At 46.3% G+C, this 17,852-nt stretch overlaps 1 protein-coding gene across 3 annotated transcripts in view; it reads right to left on the minus strand.

Moving 5' to 3' along the window:
• The window catches only part of LOC146805609 (inosine-uridine preferring nucleoside hydrolase-like), a 139,333-nt gene that overhangs the window by 66,083 nt on the left and 55,398 nt on the right, over window positions 1-17,852 (minus strand). For all 3 annotated transcript variants that reach the window (XM_085622891.1, XM_085622892.1, XM_085622893.1), the window contains one exon: window positions 8,353-8,542. In XM_085622891.1, the coding sequence (XP_085479017.1) occupies window positions 8,353-8,542 (190 nt within the window). The remainder of the gene's footprint in view (window positions 1-8,352; window positions 8,543-17,852) is intronic.

Genomic DNA, 17,852 nt, shown 5'->3' on the forward strand with positions numbered 1-17,852 from the left:
CTGAGGCAGCTGTGCGCTATATAAAATCACCTAACACGAACACTTTCCTAAACAAGTTCCCAAAGAACTATAAGACACCCTGCCATACTAAAGATTGTTTCAAAACGCATCGGCCGAATAATTATCAAAAACAGGAAGAACTATGATTTTCTGGTCAGACAGTCACTTGCTGCTCAATTACACAAGAAGTATGTTTAATCTTTGCAAATTTCACGGGTTTCCATAGCAGCTTCATTTTATTTCACTGCACTGGAAGCACAATATGTGCAGCAAAGCCAATGTTTATGCGTTACGGATACCAAGGCAAACACATAGGATAGCGCTGAGACAGAGAAAGAGAATGTAGTTGTACCACGCAATACATTTTTCTTACATTTTCTACACGCTCGTATTAAGTAGCGGGCATATAATTAATGAATGAAACATGTTGTTTTACATCAATTCTCCGCGTTTTGCTCTGCTAGCTGCCATCGTTCATTATTTGCAATGCATCTATTCATCTTGCACTGGAAACCGTAAATGCATTTAAAGCGTGAGTGGATGTGTAACGAGTGGTGCGAGTGCCACACATGTGGTTTCAATTATCGTGCCCGTGTCTGGGCACGATAATTGAAACCACATGGCCTTTGGTGCGCGTAATAGACACCAATAGGCCATGGGCCGAGCAATGCGCCCGCCTTTGGCCTATTGCATGCTCTCTTTGTGAAAAACACGCACGCACAAGCCAATCGTGGGGATCAAAAGGAAAAGCACACGCACAAGCATGTGCAATTCCTAGGTACGCTTTGAAACCTCCTCCAAGAGGTCTCTCGTTGCGCGAGCAGTGCTGCGCACTGCAACGCTAGGCGCAAGACCTAATAATTCTTAATACTGGAGTATTTTAACCTGGTGACAGATCTAACAGTATGGATGCAAGGTAGCAGTGATTACTGGATAGAAAGACTTAAAATAGCTTTCATCATGACTCAACATGCAAGTGGTGAGTACTGCTATATATTATTTTTTTTTAACTATTATGCTTTTAATGGCCTCTGCACTTTAAAAGATGTCTGAGCATTTCCACCTAAAGTAAATTTTAAAGAAATACAAAGACTGTTTTATCCTACTGTGACATTTTTGTATAACAGGCCCCATTGGGTCTGCAATGTCTTTTGAAAATGTATTTTGTCAGCATAAGTATTTGAAAATGTATATAACATTATAGATTACAGAAAATACATGTTTAACTGGTGAGTAGACGATCCCCCTTTGGAGGTGGTGCCCAATTACATTTATCTAGGAGTTAACTTTGCTTGGAATTTGACATATGACTCTCCTATAAATCAGATTATAATCTGAACAGAGGTATTTGATTGGGCCCTGAATAAAGTGGATGCAAAATCATCATAACTACGTTTAAGGCCTAATCCGTGCCTATCAATTTTTTTTTTTTTTTTTTTTTTTTTTTTTAAAAACCTTTATTTAGCACTGTGTACAAGACAAATACGGGCCTACAACCATCCGGCCGGCCTCGACACTTCTGAAGCTTGATAGCAAAGTATATGTCCACTCGGTGGCACGGCAGCACATAGAAGCATACGACCTATGTTACAATAAATCCACGTGCACCGAGTGGCAGGAGACAGCAAGGTTAATTTTAAAAAATTTTATATAAGGAGATACAGAAACTAGAACGGATCAGTGTACAGAACAGACGATCATATGAGAAATGGGTAACAGCCAACAGGAGAGTCAACTAACAGTGAACACGTCTAAAATGGCGGCACGAAACTATAATACCAGGATATAGATACGCCGCGAAATGTGCCTCCCAGCCGCTACCCTCCCAACAGCAGTCCCCCCCACTGACCCTAGAAAAAGACGTAAGAAAAGGACGGAAAAAGGAAAAAGAAGGCCCATACAAATAAAAAAAATGTGTCGAAGAAGACCCCCCACCCTACACGCATGCCGAGGCTATGGCCTACCCCCCCCCCTAGCTACGTGTCTGTCGCCCCATAGGAACCCGAAATGTAGAATTAGGAAAGGAAGAAAGGAAAAAGAACCATAGAAAAAGAAGAGTGCACTACCCTATTACTCCCAGGAAAAGGAGAAGCGGGGAGGAGCCCACCCCACTGCCGAACTCCCGGACTCCCGCGCCGCCCGTACCTCCTGCGCCATGTACAGCACAGTATCAAAAGACCCACGTAAACCCGGTGGTCCCGAAGCAATACCCCCCAGCACTTCAGTACTGCACAAGTCTGCCCCCCGGCAGAAGAAGGAAACAGGGGGCGAAACACAGCGACATGTAGCAAAAAACAGGTCATTAAAGACTACTCAGCCAATATAGCAAAACGTGTATCAGTCCAGGTCTCCGTCCGCCGATCCAACCAAAGCGACAACGAGCCTGCCATCACCCCTGTCCGGACCGGCAGATGTGGTTCAGGCCCGTCCATTGCTGCGAGTCACCTTCAGCCAGGACAAAGAGACAAGATGGTCGCTCTCGAGGAAAGGGGACCATAAAGCCGTATCGTACCGCAGGGTCCCAAACGCAGCAGTGACATGCCACAGAAGCTCCAGCGATAGGTGCCTTCAGGGTAACATCTGGCAGGGGAGGTGAAAGGCTAGGTCTCAACAGGTAGTTCGTATGCAGAGTCACAGCGTTCAAAATGGAGGGTGTCCCTGCAACTGTATCCATGTCGATGGGTTGATGCGTTACATTGGAGCCAGGAGGACTCCGCGCCACCGCCCCTCCGCTCTGCAACATTGTTACACCTCCAGGAGAAAACATGGGCGGCGGGGGATCCTCCAGCCGGGGACGTCCCGTTGCGAACAGTGCCTCATCGATTCTCCGGGTCAGCGCCCAGCAAGTACTCTGCATTGCCACTTTTAACGCCACGAGGGCGGCCAGTACATCCCCACAGGTCGGGTCTCTCAGTACCAAGCATCGGTCCGCCCTATCCCGCTGCTCCTCCGATGCGGCAATCAGCTCCGGGGCACATGGGCGCGCAGACCCTGCGAGTCCAGGGTCAGCCAGCGTCTCAGCAAGAAGAACAGGCGCCATCGTCATCTCCACTGCAGGCACTTAGTAGCGGGACAAAAGTGACCATGTATACCGGAGATCCGAGGATGTAGACACCGGAAAAACTTCGTGCTCCACTCGGGAACTGCACAGGGCGAGAGCGCCCCACGGTTGCCGTGAGGACCGGCCGTTCGCCGCAGGAAGACACTTCAAAATGGAGTCCGCTCGCTTTTCTTCAGGGTGGCTGAGGAGAGCTAGTATTAGGGGGCTCCAACGTCGTCCACACCACTGCCAGCGCGGGGGGGAGTCCGACCCGGACGTAAGGGTCCGACTCCAGTCGCACAGCCAGCGTTGTCACCCCCGCGACCACCCGCAGCAATCCAGCTCAGCACCCCGTCCACATCCCTCGGCGTCCAGCGGCGGCCATCCACGCAGGGACCAGGGGGAGCGCCGGAGGTCGAAGCAAACACCGAATCTGCTACCAAACCCGCCGACAAAGGTGTCAGGAGAGCGCCAGTCACTTCAGTGCCGATAATCCGCGGCGGTAGAGCGGCGCAGGTCAGGAGAATTGATCAGGATTATCAAAGGAAGCCAGACGGTCCACGGAGCCGGGAGCTCAAGCGTCCGTCCCGTCGCCCATCTTGGCTCCTCCTCCCCGTGCCTATCAATTGACGATTCCATAGATGATGATGTGTGGCTTGGTGTTTTGGAGACAATAGTATATTAAATGTACAAACATCTAAAATAAGCACCTAGAAGTCAAGGTTACAGTTGCTTAAAGGTAGTCCTGGTGTTGCTTTACATTTAAAATGTGTTTTTTTTACTATTTTTAATATTTATCTAGCAAGGCTGATTTTACTAAAATCTTAATACAACTTCCAGCTACCAGATGAAGAATAACTAAAATGAAGGAGAAATTCTTCTTTGAAGGTGATGCTGGAATCCATAATAGTTACTTTAAATTTCAATATTTAAAGTTCAATGCAAACAAAAGCCAAAAAATGAGAATATAAACACACAAGGTACTTTTCATGACTCGCAGATTTATCGCAATGATATTCGCTCTATACAAGTCAAAAGATGGAAATTGGAATGAAGAATTAACAGGTTACTAATAATGTAATTGCAAGAGCTTGGGCAAAACTGCTCTTAGAAAAGAGAATCAGTCAATTTTTCAAACAAGGAGTACAAACGGTGTTAAACATCTTATTGTTTTCTGACATTTTAGTTCTCTTGAAGTGTATTTTGTTACTGCTAAGTTGTACAGTAATTGAATACAGAAAGAATCTTCTACATAAAATTAGCTATGAAGATTTTTTTTTTCTGTTGTAAATTAGCAACCTATTTAAAGTTTTTAAATAAGTAATTCAATGCTAGTTTTTGATGTGGACCCTGTGAATAGAGGTATCAGTGGCCTGTGGTCCATGTGAACTACAAACGGATGGCCATAAAGATGAAGGTGAAAATGGCGAAACCCTCAGTAGAACGCAGTGGCTTCCTTCTCAATAGTAAAGCTGCTCCGTATCTGTTAGAGCAAGAGTAGTGCAGACCACTGGAGCCCATTCCCCGTTGTCCTGTTTTTGAGAGACAATGGTCCTGAGGCCAGTAGGGATGGTGTCCACGGACACATCTGATTCATGGTGAAAGTCAAAGTAAGGGTTTGTACTGACAAAGCTTGTTTTTTCACTTGAAACGCTTCTTGGGCAGGCCCCCACCCCCAAACTGTATTTGTTTTAGTCAGTTCTCGAAGAGGAGCTGTGAGTGTGGTCAAATTTTGAATGAATCGGCTACAGTATGTGACCATCCCCAAGCAACTGCATACGCCTGTAATGCTGGTTGGTGCCAGGACTGACTGAATGTCCAGAAGCTTTGCAGGATCAGGCATGACCCCACGTTCAGAGAAATGGCAGCAGAATAAACCAATTTCTTTTGGAAGAAAATTACACTTTTCATGGTGCAGGGTAAGTCCACTGTCCTGCAATCGCTTGAACGATGCCTTCCGCCATTCAAGATGTTGTTCGGTGGTTGAAGCATGCATTAGGATGTCATCACTGACATTGATGACCCCTTCAAGACCAGACAGCATGCCCCTGATGGTATCTTGAGAAACTTCGGCAGCACTCGTCACCCTGAAACTGAAGCGTTTGTATATCCTTAGACCCACATGTGTTGAGAAAGTAGTGATAGCTCTGTATTCCGTATCTAGCAACAGTTGATGGTATCCTGCTCGAAGATCCATCTTCAAGAACCATCACTAACCACTCGCTTCCACCACAATATCATCCACAGTGGGCATCAGGAGACATTCACGCCAGATGGCCATGTTAGGTGGTTGGAATTTGGACGCAAATACTGACGTCACCGCGCTGTTTAGGCTTGCCTGCTACTACAATTAGGGACACCCATGGCGTGGGACCCTCTACTTTCTCAATGATGTCCGCCTGGTTCAGTTTTCTCAGTTCGTACTCTACCTTTGGGCACAGATTGAAGGCCAACCGACGATGTCTTAGTGCAACCGGCTGGATTGACTTGTCTATATGGAGGTATATGAAAGGGTCTTTTAGACAATCAATGCCTTGCAATAGTGGCGAGAACTTACTCAGATCATCTACACTTCCCAGATGCACACTGAGAGTAAAAGTGACTAGATGAAGTTGTTCTGTCGTGCGACAACTCAGTAACATTCCAGTGCCAGTATTGGTGATGTACATCTTTGCACGTGTGGAACGCGATTCATGAGAGATTTCTGTAGTAAAGACCTGACCAGTGGTGCTGAAGATCCAGAGGCAAACACCTGGGTGACAGCGGGGCGCAGGACAGGCTGTAGCAGGAGAGATGTCAGTAGAGACTGCACAAGAATGTTTATTGAAGCCCCCGTGTCAATCAGGGACAGAACTTGTTGGCCTAATAGGAGGATTGTCACCTGGCTGCATAGCGTGTATCACATGAACTGCCCAAACCACATCATCATCATCGTCTTCCTCGTCATCTGGGGGCCTCCCGGGTCTGCATGACATTAATAGATTTGGGTTTTGGTGCCTTTTGAGGGTGGCAGAGCGGTATGCTTTGGCAAAATGATTTAGTTTATTGCAGGCAGTACATCTCTTGCCCTGAGCAGGGCATGACACCTGATGAGGGTACAGTCCTCCGCACGTGTAACACACCTTGGCTTGAGGCGGGTCTTTTTTTTTCCTAATCCCACAGCCGTTACTGCAGTGACAGGTTCAGTCTTTACTTGTCATTGGAGTCACTTCTATATGCGCAGCATGCACTTTAGAGAGTTCCTTTGACCTCCCCATCATGAGCATATCAGCCATGGACATCCCTAGGACCTGTAGAATGTTCTCCCATAGTTTGACAGACACGCAACCCAGTATGAACTGTGTGCGATGTGTTTCAGGCAGCGTGCAAGTGCTAGCAAGTTCTTTCAGTCGTGCGTAAAAGGTGTCCACCGATTCCTCGGGAAGCTGCCTGGCTTGGCGTTGGAGGAATCGTTCATAGTCGATATTCGCAAGTTGCTCAAAATGCTCAGTGAGGGGTCGTTTCAGAGTAGCATGTGTAAATGGCGTGCCGGCGTCCACTACCAATTTCCCTAGCTTGTGAATGGTGTTACCCCCAAGATGTAGGAGCATGGGGCGGCAGCAGTCATTTTCCAAGGCTACTGCAACAAAATACATTTCAAGTCTCTCTACCCAGTCTGTTCGTTGTGTGGCCTGTGCAGATGGGGGGCCTTCTATGATAAAAGGCTCAAGAGAAGGTACTGAGGCCATCCCTGGTCAAACATGTAGCCGATTATGCAGAGTAAGAAGGTGGAGCAAAAGTAGGAGCCAAGCAACTTGTGATGAGAAAGGCATCATCAAGCGAAAGTCATACGGTGGGGATAAGGAGTTGGGCCCCCAAAACACCACTACCAGTAGCCACTTCCTTGTTTTGCCTTAAGGGGCAGTAGGAGCACCACATAGGTTGGGAAGGCTCTCACCTTCTCATTGATGGAGGCAGCAGGCAGCAGGAGACTTTTCTCAGCCCAGAAGACAAAAGAAACTTGCCATTGCAGGCAAAAACAGCTGGACCCTCTAGGCAGCTTGCCCTGTGCAGGAGACAAAAGGGCAGCTGCAGCAGGCTCCGGACACAGAGCTGAAGGAGGCAAAGAAATTTCACCTGGTGGGCCTGCCAGGAGAAGGACAAACGCCCTCCATGGGTCAGAAGGACAATCGATGAAGCCCACCTCAATCGGCATGAGCAGCTTCAGACAGTGGTGTGTGGCAAGGCCAGAGAGGAGACAGGAGAGGCGTGCAAACGCTAACAGCATCAGCAGGAGGCGGACAATTTGTGGATGCTCTGCAGGGTCAGATCGGGTGCATGGGTAGGAAACAAACCACCCTTGTTGCCAATTTGTCATGTATTTAAGCGCGGCCTGAAGCTGGAGGCGATCGCGTAGTGTAAATAAATAAAGAGTACACACCGGTTTTCATGAACTATCTAACCGTGAGGTCCGGGCCTCGGGTCATTTTATTATCTCCCCTATCACGTCACGGCCAATACCACTTGGGCCATGCATGACGGGTTCCTCTGCTTTTCCCCACTTCACTTGCACATAAGAATACGATGCTCCAAAGTCCCAAACAAAACACACACCAAGGCACATTTACAGGCATACAGCTAAAAAGTCTCTAAATCTGCTGCTTTGCTGAACATTGACACTTTCAAAGAATATGTCTTTACTTGATTTTGCCCCCATAGATGCTGTTTGAGGAGTCACTACAAAATTACTAGTGCTAACAGCACTAATAATTTAACAGAGCAAACATTCTGAAAGATTTCAAAGGGGCTTCTAAAAATGACCAAATAATGTTCCCAACCTTCTACATTGTTTATTTTATGGTATATTTCCTGATTGTTAGTCTTTATTATATCACTTATTTCTTGACTGGTGTTTCAAAAACACCACATTTTAAGTATTTAGCTTTTACATTTTGAAATGAGGTAACCATAAACTTTGCTTCTTTATACATGGTTCCCCTATGTTTTAACACGGTCTTCTTTTTCACTATATTATATTTAGTTACAGTGCAAGAATTCCCAAAAACATCAGACACAAGGACAGTTTGCCTTTTGGCAACTCGGCCTCCACTAGCAACAAGATGATTTTGACGCAATGTGGTGCATGTGTACGGCCTCTTAGGTGGCACCAAAAGGAGATTCTTATAATGGTCTTAATGTAGCAACAACACTGGTTCTTTTTGTGCCTTTGCTCTTTTCTTCCTTGGGAACTGACATATTAGTGGCATTCAAATTTACTGCTATGCATGGCCTTCTTCAGAAGGTGAACCCTTTCCTTCCTTAATGCCGCTTACCTCAGTCCTTTCACAGACTTCTAACAAGCGCAGTACGTTCTTGCACACATTATCAATGGTTGTGTTTCCAAAGCAGCACGTGATCCCCAAGATTTCCACACTGGGCTCTGCCAGGGCCATCATGAGTGCCTGGGCATCATCCAACCCACAATCAACATCAACCAGAAGCAACTTCTTGGCCATAGTAGACCTAAAAATGACAGAAAAATGTGTAAGTCTATGAAAGATGCAACAGCTACGAATTAGTGATATGAGCAGCAATTCACGGATGATCTCTTTGGGGCTGATTTATTAAAACAGTGAAATCTCCAGCTCATAGTCTAACACATCCATATTCTAGATTGTACGTGTACACTTACCACTTTTATTTTGTTTGTTGAAAATATATATTATTGAGTTTTTATGGTATCACTTGGGCTGTTGCCCGACATGTACCAATTTAAGACAGGATAATGGCAAAGTACCAAGCTTGTAAACATCATTGGCTACAATTTGTATATATAACAACAACAAAAACAAGAACTTTGCGCAGACATTTCCACACCACCCACAGTTAGGGGCATGTTTAAGTATCTGTGATCGCCACAATGAGAAATACAATATGCAGTGTGTTATGGCCCAGGACGTCTGATGAAGACTGCTCATCAAGGGGTTTGAGAGGGAAGGTGAGGGAAGGTCTATACCTCGATATGTAGCCCATCTAGACCAAATTTGTCTATGCTTCTGAGGGCAGCCCGTCGCCTGGAAGACCACTATCTCCGCACCCATGCATTTGTCTAATTCATTTCGCCATTTCCCTATTGTCTGGGGGGGGGGGGGGAGGTCCCCTTCCACAGCTGACCAATGCCGCATTTGCAATAGTGAGGGCAAGGAAGAGCAGATGTTGTTTGTATCGATCTCCTCCTATGTGGTCAGTGCTATGAAGTAAGAACAGTCTAGGGTTGTGTGGTAGATTCCAGGACCACACCTCTTTTAGACAAGCCGAGACTTTACGCCAGAAGGGCTGTATAGCGCTACAATTCCATACTGTGTGGAAAAACATCTCCTCTTTTCCGCAGCGTAAGCACTAGAGGGATGTAATAACCCCCATCTTCCAAAGACGGAGGCAAGTATAATAAACGTGGTGGACGTATTTAAATTGAATGAGATGGTATCTAGAGGACACCGCCGCATCCGGGGACTAGCTATAGCCCCAGCCCAGTCATCGTCGATCAGGTCTGGGATATCGTCTTGCCACACCCTTCTGGCCCTGTGTAGGGTCGTAATGGAGTATGTTGTCAATGTCTGGGAGATCTGTCAAATTTTGTGGGCACCCAAATCGCCCATGAGGAGGCGACCATCCAGAGGGTGAAACTCTGGAAAGTTGTCCAAGGTGAGAAGCATGGGGGTGAGAGCATGACGCAATTGGAAGTACTTGTAGAACTGGGTTTTATGGAGTTGGAATTCCTCCTACAACTGTTGGATGGACTTTATAGTAGTGCCCCGCATAACGTCTCCAAATGTGGATATGCCGACCAGGTCCCACAGGCGGAACCCCTTTAACGTTGCCACCTGGCGCAAGTACATACCATGCCACAGGGGTGTTGCCTGAGTCAGACGCCCATGCCACTCCATCCGCCAAACGGTATATCGCCAGAGCCGAATCGTTGTTCTGCTAGCATGGGGTAGAAAATCGAGGCTCTGTGTACTTTATAACAACCGGAGATGGGGAACCCCCTCCATGGCTACGTGTTCTAGAGCAAAAGCCGGATCTGTAGGTGTATTGTACCACCATTCATTAATGCCCAATAGTTGAGAGGCCCCATAGTATGAATACACGTCTGCCACAGCAATGCCACCGCAGTAGGTAGATTGCGCACGTGTCTGTAGCGCCACTCTGACAGCCCCCCACCCCACAGGAATTTATTATGTATGGCATTTTTTGCGCAAACCATGAGCGCGGTATATGATAAAGGAAGTTTTGTAACCGATAAAGCACTCTGGGGAGAGAGACCATTTAAAAAAAATTGCAGAGCGCCCATACAGTGAGAGAGGTAGCGATGACCATATTGTTGTCTCGTCTCTGAGGCCGGTAAGAACTGGATTAATTTTGTGTGCCCATGCGATCTTTGGACAAGGAGACAAAGATACACAGGTATTGGAATACCTCTGTCCTCTTACCACTTTTTTGGCAGATATTTGTTTCACACCGTTTTATGCATTAGTCCTACAAAGTGCTAAAAGTCGTGCCCCTGTTAGGGATAGCAATAGGAAAAAAACAGAGAAATTCGGCCGTTACAGTTAGTTGAGCTAACTAGAACTCGTGCCCTCGCAATGCACTGCTGATGACATCACATATTATATCACTCATGACATGGTCAGTGACATCACTCACGACATTTCAAATGACATCACTGATGACATCATCCAGTGACTGTGTGTTTCTGTAAAGTTTAGATATGTTTTATATATATTTAGCCAAGGTGTATTGAAGAATGAGTGGGTGTATGACTGCCTGAATGGATGATTTAGTAGGTGCATAACCAACTATAAGTGAGTGATTAAACGTTTCTTACTGAATGTATGGGTTAGTGACTTATCTGTGTGAATGTCTGTATCAGTCTGTCCGTTGGTGTCTAAGCGGCTGCATGGGTTGGTGAGTAGCTACATGAGTGTCTATATGGGTTATTGATTGGTTGTCTGAGTATCTGTATGGGTGCCGGAGTGTCTGTGTGGGTGTGTGGGATGTGTGCGACTCCCTGCATGGATGTGTGAGTGGGTGATTCACTGGGTGTATGGGTTCAAGAGTGCATCTGTATGGGTGGGTGAGTGTGTGTATGACTGTGTTGGTGAGTCAATGGAAGTCTCAGTGGTACATGTGTGAGTAACTACATATGTGAAAGGCAGTATATATGAGTGTTGGAGTACATAAATGACTATATGTGAGGGTGAGTGATTATAAGAGTGGCTGTGTGGATGAGTGTGTGCTTCGGTCAGTGATTGTATAAGAAAGTAAGTATGTGTTAGTATCTGTATGAATAAGTGAGGTGGTGTGCGTATACCTGTATAGGTGAGTAAATGGGAGTATGATTGATTCTTTGCATGACTGACTAGCTGTGTGAGTAACTCCAAGGGTGAGTGGCGGTGTGTGAGTGTCTGTATGGGTGTATGAGTGCATGAGTGCATATGATAGTGGCTGTATTGATAAGTGAGTGCATGTATGAGTGACTGTATAGGTGAGTGTGTGATGTGTGTGTAGACCTAGGAATCAGTGAGTGGGTATGTAGTAATTGGTATTGCTGTGTCTATGGTTTCGAGAATGGCAGTCTGTATTTTAGAGTAGGTATATCAAAGGTTATATTAGGGTGTGAGGAGGTGCATCAGATTATCACATGGATGATGTGATCAGTGATGTCATGAGTGATGTAATATGTGATGTTATCAGCAGTGCATTGCGGGGGCGTGAGTTATAGTTAGTTTAACTAACTATTACGGGCAAATTTCTCTGGTTTTGTACAAGTGAAATCTCCAACTAACTATAACGTCCCTAAAAACTGGGATTTTTCCAGTGAATTTCTAAGGTTTTTTAAATGATAATTTCTAACTATAATGTCCCTGAAAGCTATGGTTTTTCCACTGAATTTCAAAGTTTTTTTTTTTTTGTTTTTTTGTTTTTAAAAGTTTTTATTGAACAATAATTCGATTACAAGCACGGGCCTACAACCACCAGGGCCGGCCGCTAAGTACAGAATGAAATATACATTTCTCAAAGCTGCAGTCGGTTCCCGGCGGTCGGCCCCGTAGTGAGTCCGGATAGTTCTAGAGGCACAGGAGACTTAGATCAAACAAACACAGAAAACCAAAAGAAAAACAAAAGGCGAGGCATAAAGACAAACGGCGCAGGTTAGGCTTCCTCCGGGGAACTCCAGGTCAGACCATTAAGCAGCACACGAAAGGAAGGAGTACCGGGAGGCTGGGGACGGGGGGGGGGGGGCCAAGGGAACTGAACGTCCATATGTAGTCATTCCAAAAGGTGCCCGGAACCGTCAAGGGTCAGGGGGACATGGCGATATCGGTGTCCACCAGGGGGGGCGTACAGATACCCCCGCGATAAGCATTCCATTGCCCCCAGATTCTGCCCCATGCCCCCGGCTTACCACGGGCAACATACACAGTCTTCTCCCTGAACATACACCAGTCCATATTCTCCTTCCATACTGACACGGTGGGCGGCCGCTGGGCACCCCAAAGCTGCGCTATATCTCTCTTGGCAATCATGTTCCCCAGGGCCGCCCACCGAGTCTGAGCCGCGCTATAATCATTGGGCTCCCACACATTCAGGACACAGCGACGCACCTCCGGCAGCAGCACAACCCCAGTGACCTGTCCCATAACCGTATGTACCCGGCGCCAGTAGTCCGCCACCTCGCGGCACTCCCACAGGATATGGAGAAAGGTGGCACTGAGCCCACAACCCCGCTTACAGAGCCCATCGTCGGAATATCCCATCGAGACCAAGCGAGGACCCGTCACATACACCCGGTGAAGAATCTTAAGCTGTACCAACCGGAGACGGGCTGGAATGGCGACCTCTTTGGGGGACGACAGTGCAGACTGCCAGTCCTCGTCGTCCAATTCCACCCCATCCCCCGTCCAAGCCTCCCGAAGGCGCACCAAGAGGTCAGCCCGATGATTAATCAGTTTCTTATAAATTAAAGAAATAGTGCTGTCCGGGACATGTCCGTCAAGTATGCGGTCCTCGAGGGGCGAGGAAACCGGGATCGTGGTCCCCTCTCCAAAGACCGAGAGCAGGGCGTGTCGAACCTGGGCATAGCGGAAGAACTCCCTGTCCGTAAGCTCATATTCGGCCTGAAGAGCCGCGAAAGTCTTAACCGCGCCCTTATGCCACAGGTCTCCCACTTTGCTGATACCAATCGTGTCCCACTGGTCAAACCCCTTCGTAGTCCAGAGGCTCCCCAGGCGAATTTCAAAGTTTTTTAATATGAAAATTTCTAACTATAACATCCCTGAAACCTATGGTTTTTTCAGTGTTTTTCAAAGGTTTTTTAAATGCTTATTACTAACTAAAACGTCCCTGAAACCTATGGTTTTTTCAGTGAATTTTCAAAGGTTTTTTTAAATGCTTATTTCTAACTATGCCTACATAGGTAGGACATATGCAGAAAGAGGCACGAGGGGTGCAGAAAGAAGCAAGAGAAGTGCATAAAGCAACAAAGATGCAGAAAGGGGCAAGTGGGGAGGAGAAAGGGATACAGAAAGAAGCAAGAGAGGTACAGAAAGAAGGGACAGAGGTGCAGAAAGAGGCACAAGGGTTGCAGAAAGAAGGGACAGAGGTGCAGAAAGAAGCATGAGTGCTGTAGAAAGATGCAAGTGAAGGGCAGAAAGAAGCAAGAGTAGTGCAGAAAGAAGCAACAGAAGTGCTGAAAGAAGGAACAGCGATGCAGAAAGAGGCAACAGGGGTGAAGAAAGAGGGAACAGAGGTGCAGAAAAAGGCAAGAGGAGTGCAAAAAGAGGGAAGAGGGGTGCACGAAGAGGCACGAGGGGTGCAGAAAGAAGCAAGAGAGGTGCACAAAGAAACAAAAGTACAGAAGGAAGCAACAGAGGTGCAGAAAGAGACAAGAGGGGAGCAGAAAGAGGGAAGAGGGGTACAGAAAGATGCACAAGGGTTACAGACAGAGGGGACAGAGGTGCAGAAAGAGGCAAGAGAAGTGCAGAAAGAAGCAACAGAGGTGTAGGGATGAGGGGATGAGGGGTGGAAAAGAGGCAAGAAAAGTGCAGAAAGAAGAAAAGGAGATGCGGGAAGAGCGGTGTGAATGAGGCACAAGGGGTGCAGAAAGAAGCAAGAGAGGTGCAGAAAGAAGGAACAGAGGTGTTATGTTATGTAGAAAGAGGCAAGAGGAGTGCAAAAATAGGGAAGAGGGGTGCAGAAAAAGGCACAAGTGTTGCAGAAAGAAGGTACAGAGGAGCAGAAAAAAGCAGGATTGCTGCAGAAGAAGCAAAAGAGGTGCAGAAAGAAGAGTAGTGCAGAAGGAAGCAACAGAAGTGCAGAAAGAGGCAAGAGGTGTGCAAAATGAGGGAAGAGGGGTGCATAAAGAGGCACGAGCGGTGCAGAAAGAAGCAAGAGATGTGCAAAAAGAAACAAAAGAATTACAGAAAGAGGCAACAGGGGTGAACAAAGAGGGAAGAGTGGTGGAGGAAGAGGCAAGAGGAGAGCAAAAAGAGGTAAGAGTGGTGCAGAAAGAAGCACGAGGGGTGCAGAAAGACACAAGAGGTGTACAAAGAAGCAACAGAGGTGCAGAAAGAGACAAGAGAGGAGTAGAAAGAGGGAAAAGGGGTGCAGAAAGAGGCACAAGGGTTGCAGAAAGAAGGGACAAAGGTGCAGAAAGAGGCAACAGGGGTAAAGAAAGTGGGAACAGAGGTGCAGAAAGAGGCAAGAGGAGTGCAAAAAGAGGGAAGGGGTGCAGAAAGAGGCACGAAGGGTGCAGAAAAACCAAAGAAGTGCAGAAAAAAGCAACAGAGGTGCAGAAAGAGACAAGAGGGGAGTGGGAAGAGGGGTGCAGAAGGAGGCACAAGGGTTGCAGAAAGAAGGGACAGAGGAGCAGAAAGAAGCACGAGTGCTGCAGAAAGAAGCAAGAGAGGTGCAGAAAGAAGCAAGAATAGTGCAGAAAGATGCAACAGAAGTGCAGAAAGAGGCAAGAGGGGTGCAAAAAGAGGCAAGAGGGGTGCAGAAATAAGCAGATGTGCAAAAAGAAACAAAAGAAGTGCAGAAAGAAGGAACAGAGGTGCAAAAACAGGCAAAAGGGGTGAAGAAAGAGAGAACAGAGGTGGAGAAAGAGGCAAGAGGAGTGCAAAAAGAGGGAAGAGGGGTGCAGAAAGAAGAGATGTGCAAAAAGAAACACAAGAAGTGGAGAAAGAGGCAACAGGAGTGAAGAAAGAGGGATGGGGTGGAGAAAGAGGCACAAGGGGTGCAGAAAGAAGCAAGAGAGTTGCATAAAGAAATAAAAGAAGTACAAAAAGAAGCAACAGAGGTGCAGAAAGAGACAAGAGGGGAGCAGAAAGAGGGAGAAGGGATGCAGAAAGAGGCACAAGGGTTGCAGGAAGAAGGGACAGAGGTGCATAAAGAAGCACGAGTGCTGTACAAAGAAGCAAGAGGTGCAGAAAGAAGCAAGAGTAATGCAGAAAGAAGCAACAGAAGTGCAGAAAGAGGCAAGAGGGTTGCAAAATGAGGGAAGAGGGGTGCAGAAAGAGGCAAGAGCGGTGCAGAAAGAAGCAAGAGATGTGCAAAAAGAAATAAAAGAAGTGCAGAAAGAAGGAACAGAGGTGCAGAAAGAGGCAACAGGGGTGAAGAGGGAACAGAGGTGGAGAAGGAGGCAAGAGGAGTGCAAAAAGAGGGAAGAGGGGTGCAGAAAGAGGCACGAGGCATGCAGAAAGAAGCACAAAGAAACAAAATAAGTGCAGAAAGAAGGATCAGAGGTGCAGAAAGAGGCAAGGTGTGCGCAGAAAGAGGGAAGAGGGGTGCAGAAAGAAGTGAGGTGCAGAAAGAAACAAAAGAAGTTCAGAAAGAAGGAACACAGGTACAGAAAGAGGCAAGAGGGGTGCAGAAAGAAGCAACAGAGGTGCAGAAAGAGGGAAGAGGGGTGGAGAAAGAGACAAGAGAGGTTCAGAAAGAAGGAAAAGAGGTGCAGAAAGCGGCAACATGGGTGAGGAAATAGGGAAGAGGGGTAGAGAAAGAGGCAAGGGGTGCAGAAAAAAAGCAAGAGAGCTGCAGAAAGAAAGTAAAGAAGTGCAGAAAGAAGGCACAGAGGTGCGGCAAGAGGGGTGCAGAAAGAAACAAAAGAAGTGCAGAACGAAGCAAAGGAGACACAAGTCCTAACCAACCACAATACCTAAAATAGACCACAGACTGTAAAACCCACTACACGACTACAATAACTGAAGCTGATCAGAATGACGGAAGATGACCACAGTACATCAAACTGACCATACACTGGAAATGTACATCGATGTAGGAAACCAGGGACTGTGCCTGAAACTGATAATAGCATACCTGAAATCAGCAGTATTACCTGAAACCAACCACATGACATGAAACAATACCTGCCACCCATCAAGATACAGGAAATTGACCTCAAACCTGAAATAAAGCACACTACATGAAACCCATTGATGATGGTGAATGCAATATCTTAAACTGACAGCTGTACCTGAAAAAGGCTGTTATATTTTGAAATTGGCACCAGTAACGAATACTTACCTTAGTGCCTGATCCTGGCTTCAATCCCTGAAACCCACTATAATATCTGACCCCCAGCTACAATACCTAAAATACATCTGACTGCGTTAAACTAACTACACAACATAAAACGGACCACATTTCTTCAAATCAGCCACAATACCTGAAACTGATAACAGTACATGAAACTAACTACAGTGCCTGAAAATGAGTAGGATATCTAAAAGTGACCACAACCCTTGAAAAAAACAACAGAAAGACAACGCAGTTTCTGAATGCGACTGCAACACATCAAACTCACCAGAGTACCTGAACTAGACTACAATATCTGAAACTGACTACAATACAAAAAATACAAAAAGCAATGGGACTTGAAACTTACTATACTGTCTATAACTGATTATAATACCCCAAAACCTACAGAAATATATGAAACTCACTAGAATGGCTGGAGCTGACCATAGTACCTTAGGCGACTACAGTACATGAAAGTGACCACAATACCGGAACCAGCTATGCATGTGAAATAAACTCCACTATAAGAAAATGATTTAAAAAAAATGCAATGTTATGTTACAACAGACTACAATATCTCGAGCAATCGCAATACCTAACTAATCACAATGTCTTACTGCACCTGAAACCGACTGTAATACTTAACCACGCACCCTAAAACTGAACGCACTGCCTGAAACTAACCAGATTGCCTGTTACTGACCATGCAACAAAAACCGACCACACTGCATCAACCTACTGAGGCTGATCATGAAACTGGAACTTAGCACAGTTGCCGGAACAGCCCACACTAACTGAAAGGGTCTACAATATGTGAAATTAACCACACTACTCAAAAAGCCGCCACTGACCACATTAGCTGAAAAGGTCTACAGTGCCTCATACTTGCCACAAAACGTAGAGATATTAATACTGAAAGTTGACCATGTGTGGCTGTAAATATGCCCTAAGCTTAACTTGACCACTTCTCCATGAAATGACATCAGCTCGCCCTGCCCAACCCCATTTCACTCAAGCTTCAGATGGTTCAATGAAGTAATAAATGTATAGGTTTTTGAATTTGGAGGATCATCCTTGAAATGCCAAAGTGGCTCTCACATGAATGCACTGGCTGTGAATCTTACTGTACTAATGAACACAAGGACGATGCACACAGCTGCAGACATCATTGAGTGCTATCTCAGTGCATTGCCCCCTCTAGCCTTTTAGTTTAGGATGCAGTCAGTAGTTGTCGAGGGGTCAGGCTGTGATA

The sequence above is a fragment of the Triturus cristatus genome, chromosome 8 (assembly GCF_964204655.1).
Source record: "Triturus cristatus chromosome 8, aTriCri1.1, whole genome shotgun sequence".
In the NCBI taxonomy this organism is placed as follows: Eukaryota; Metazoa; Chordata; class Amphibia; order Caudata; family Salamandridae; genus Triturus; species Triturus cristatus.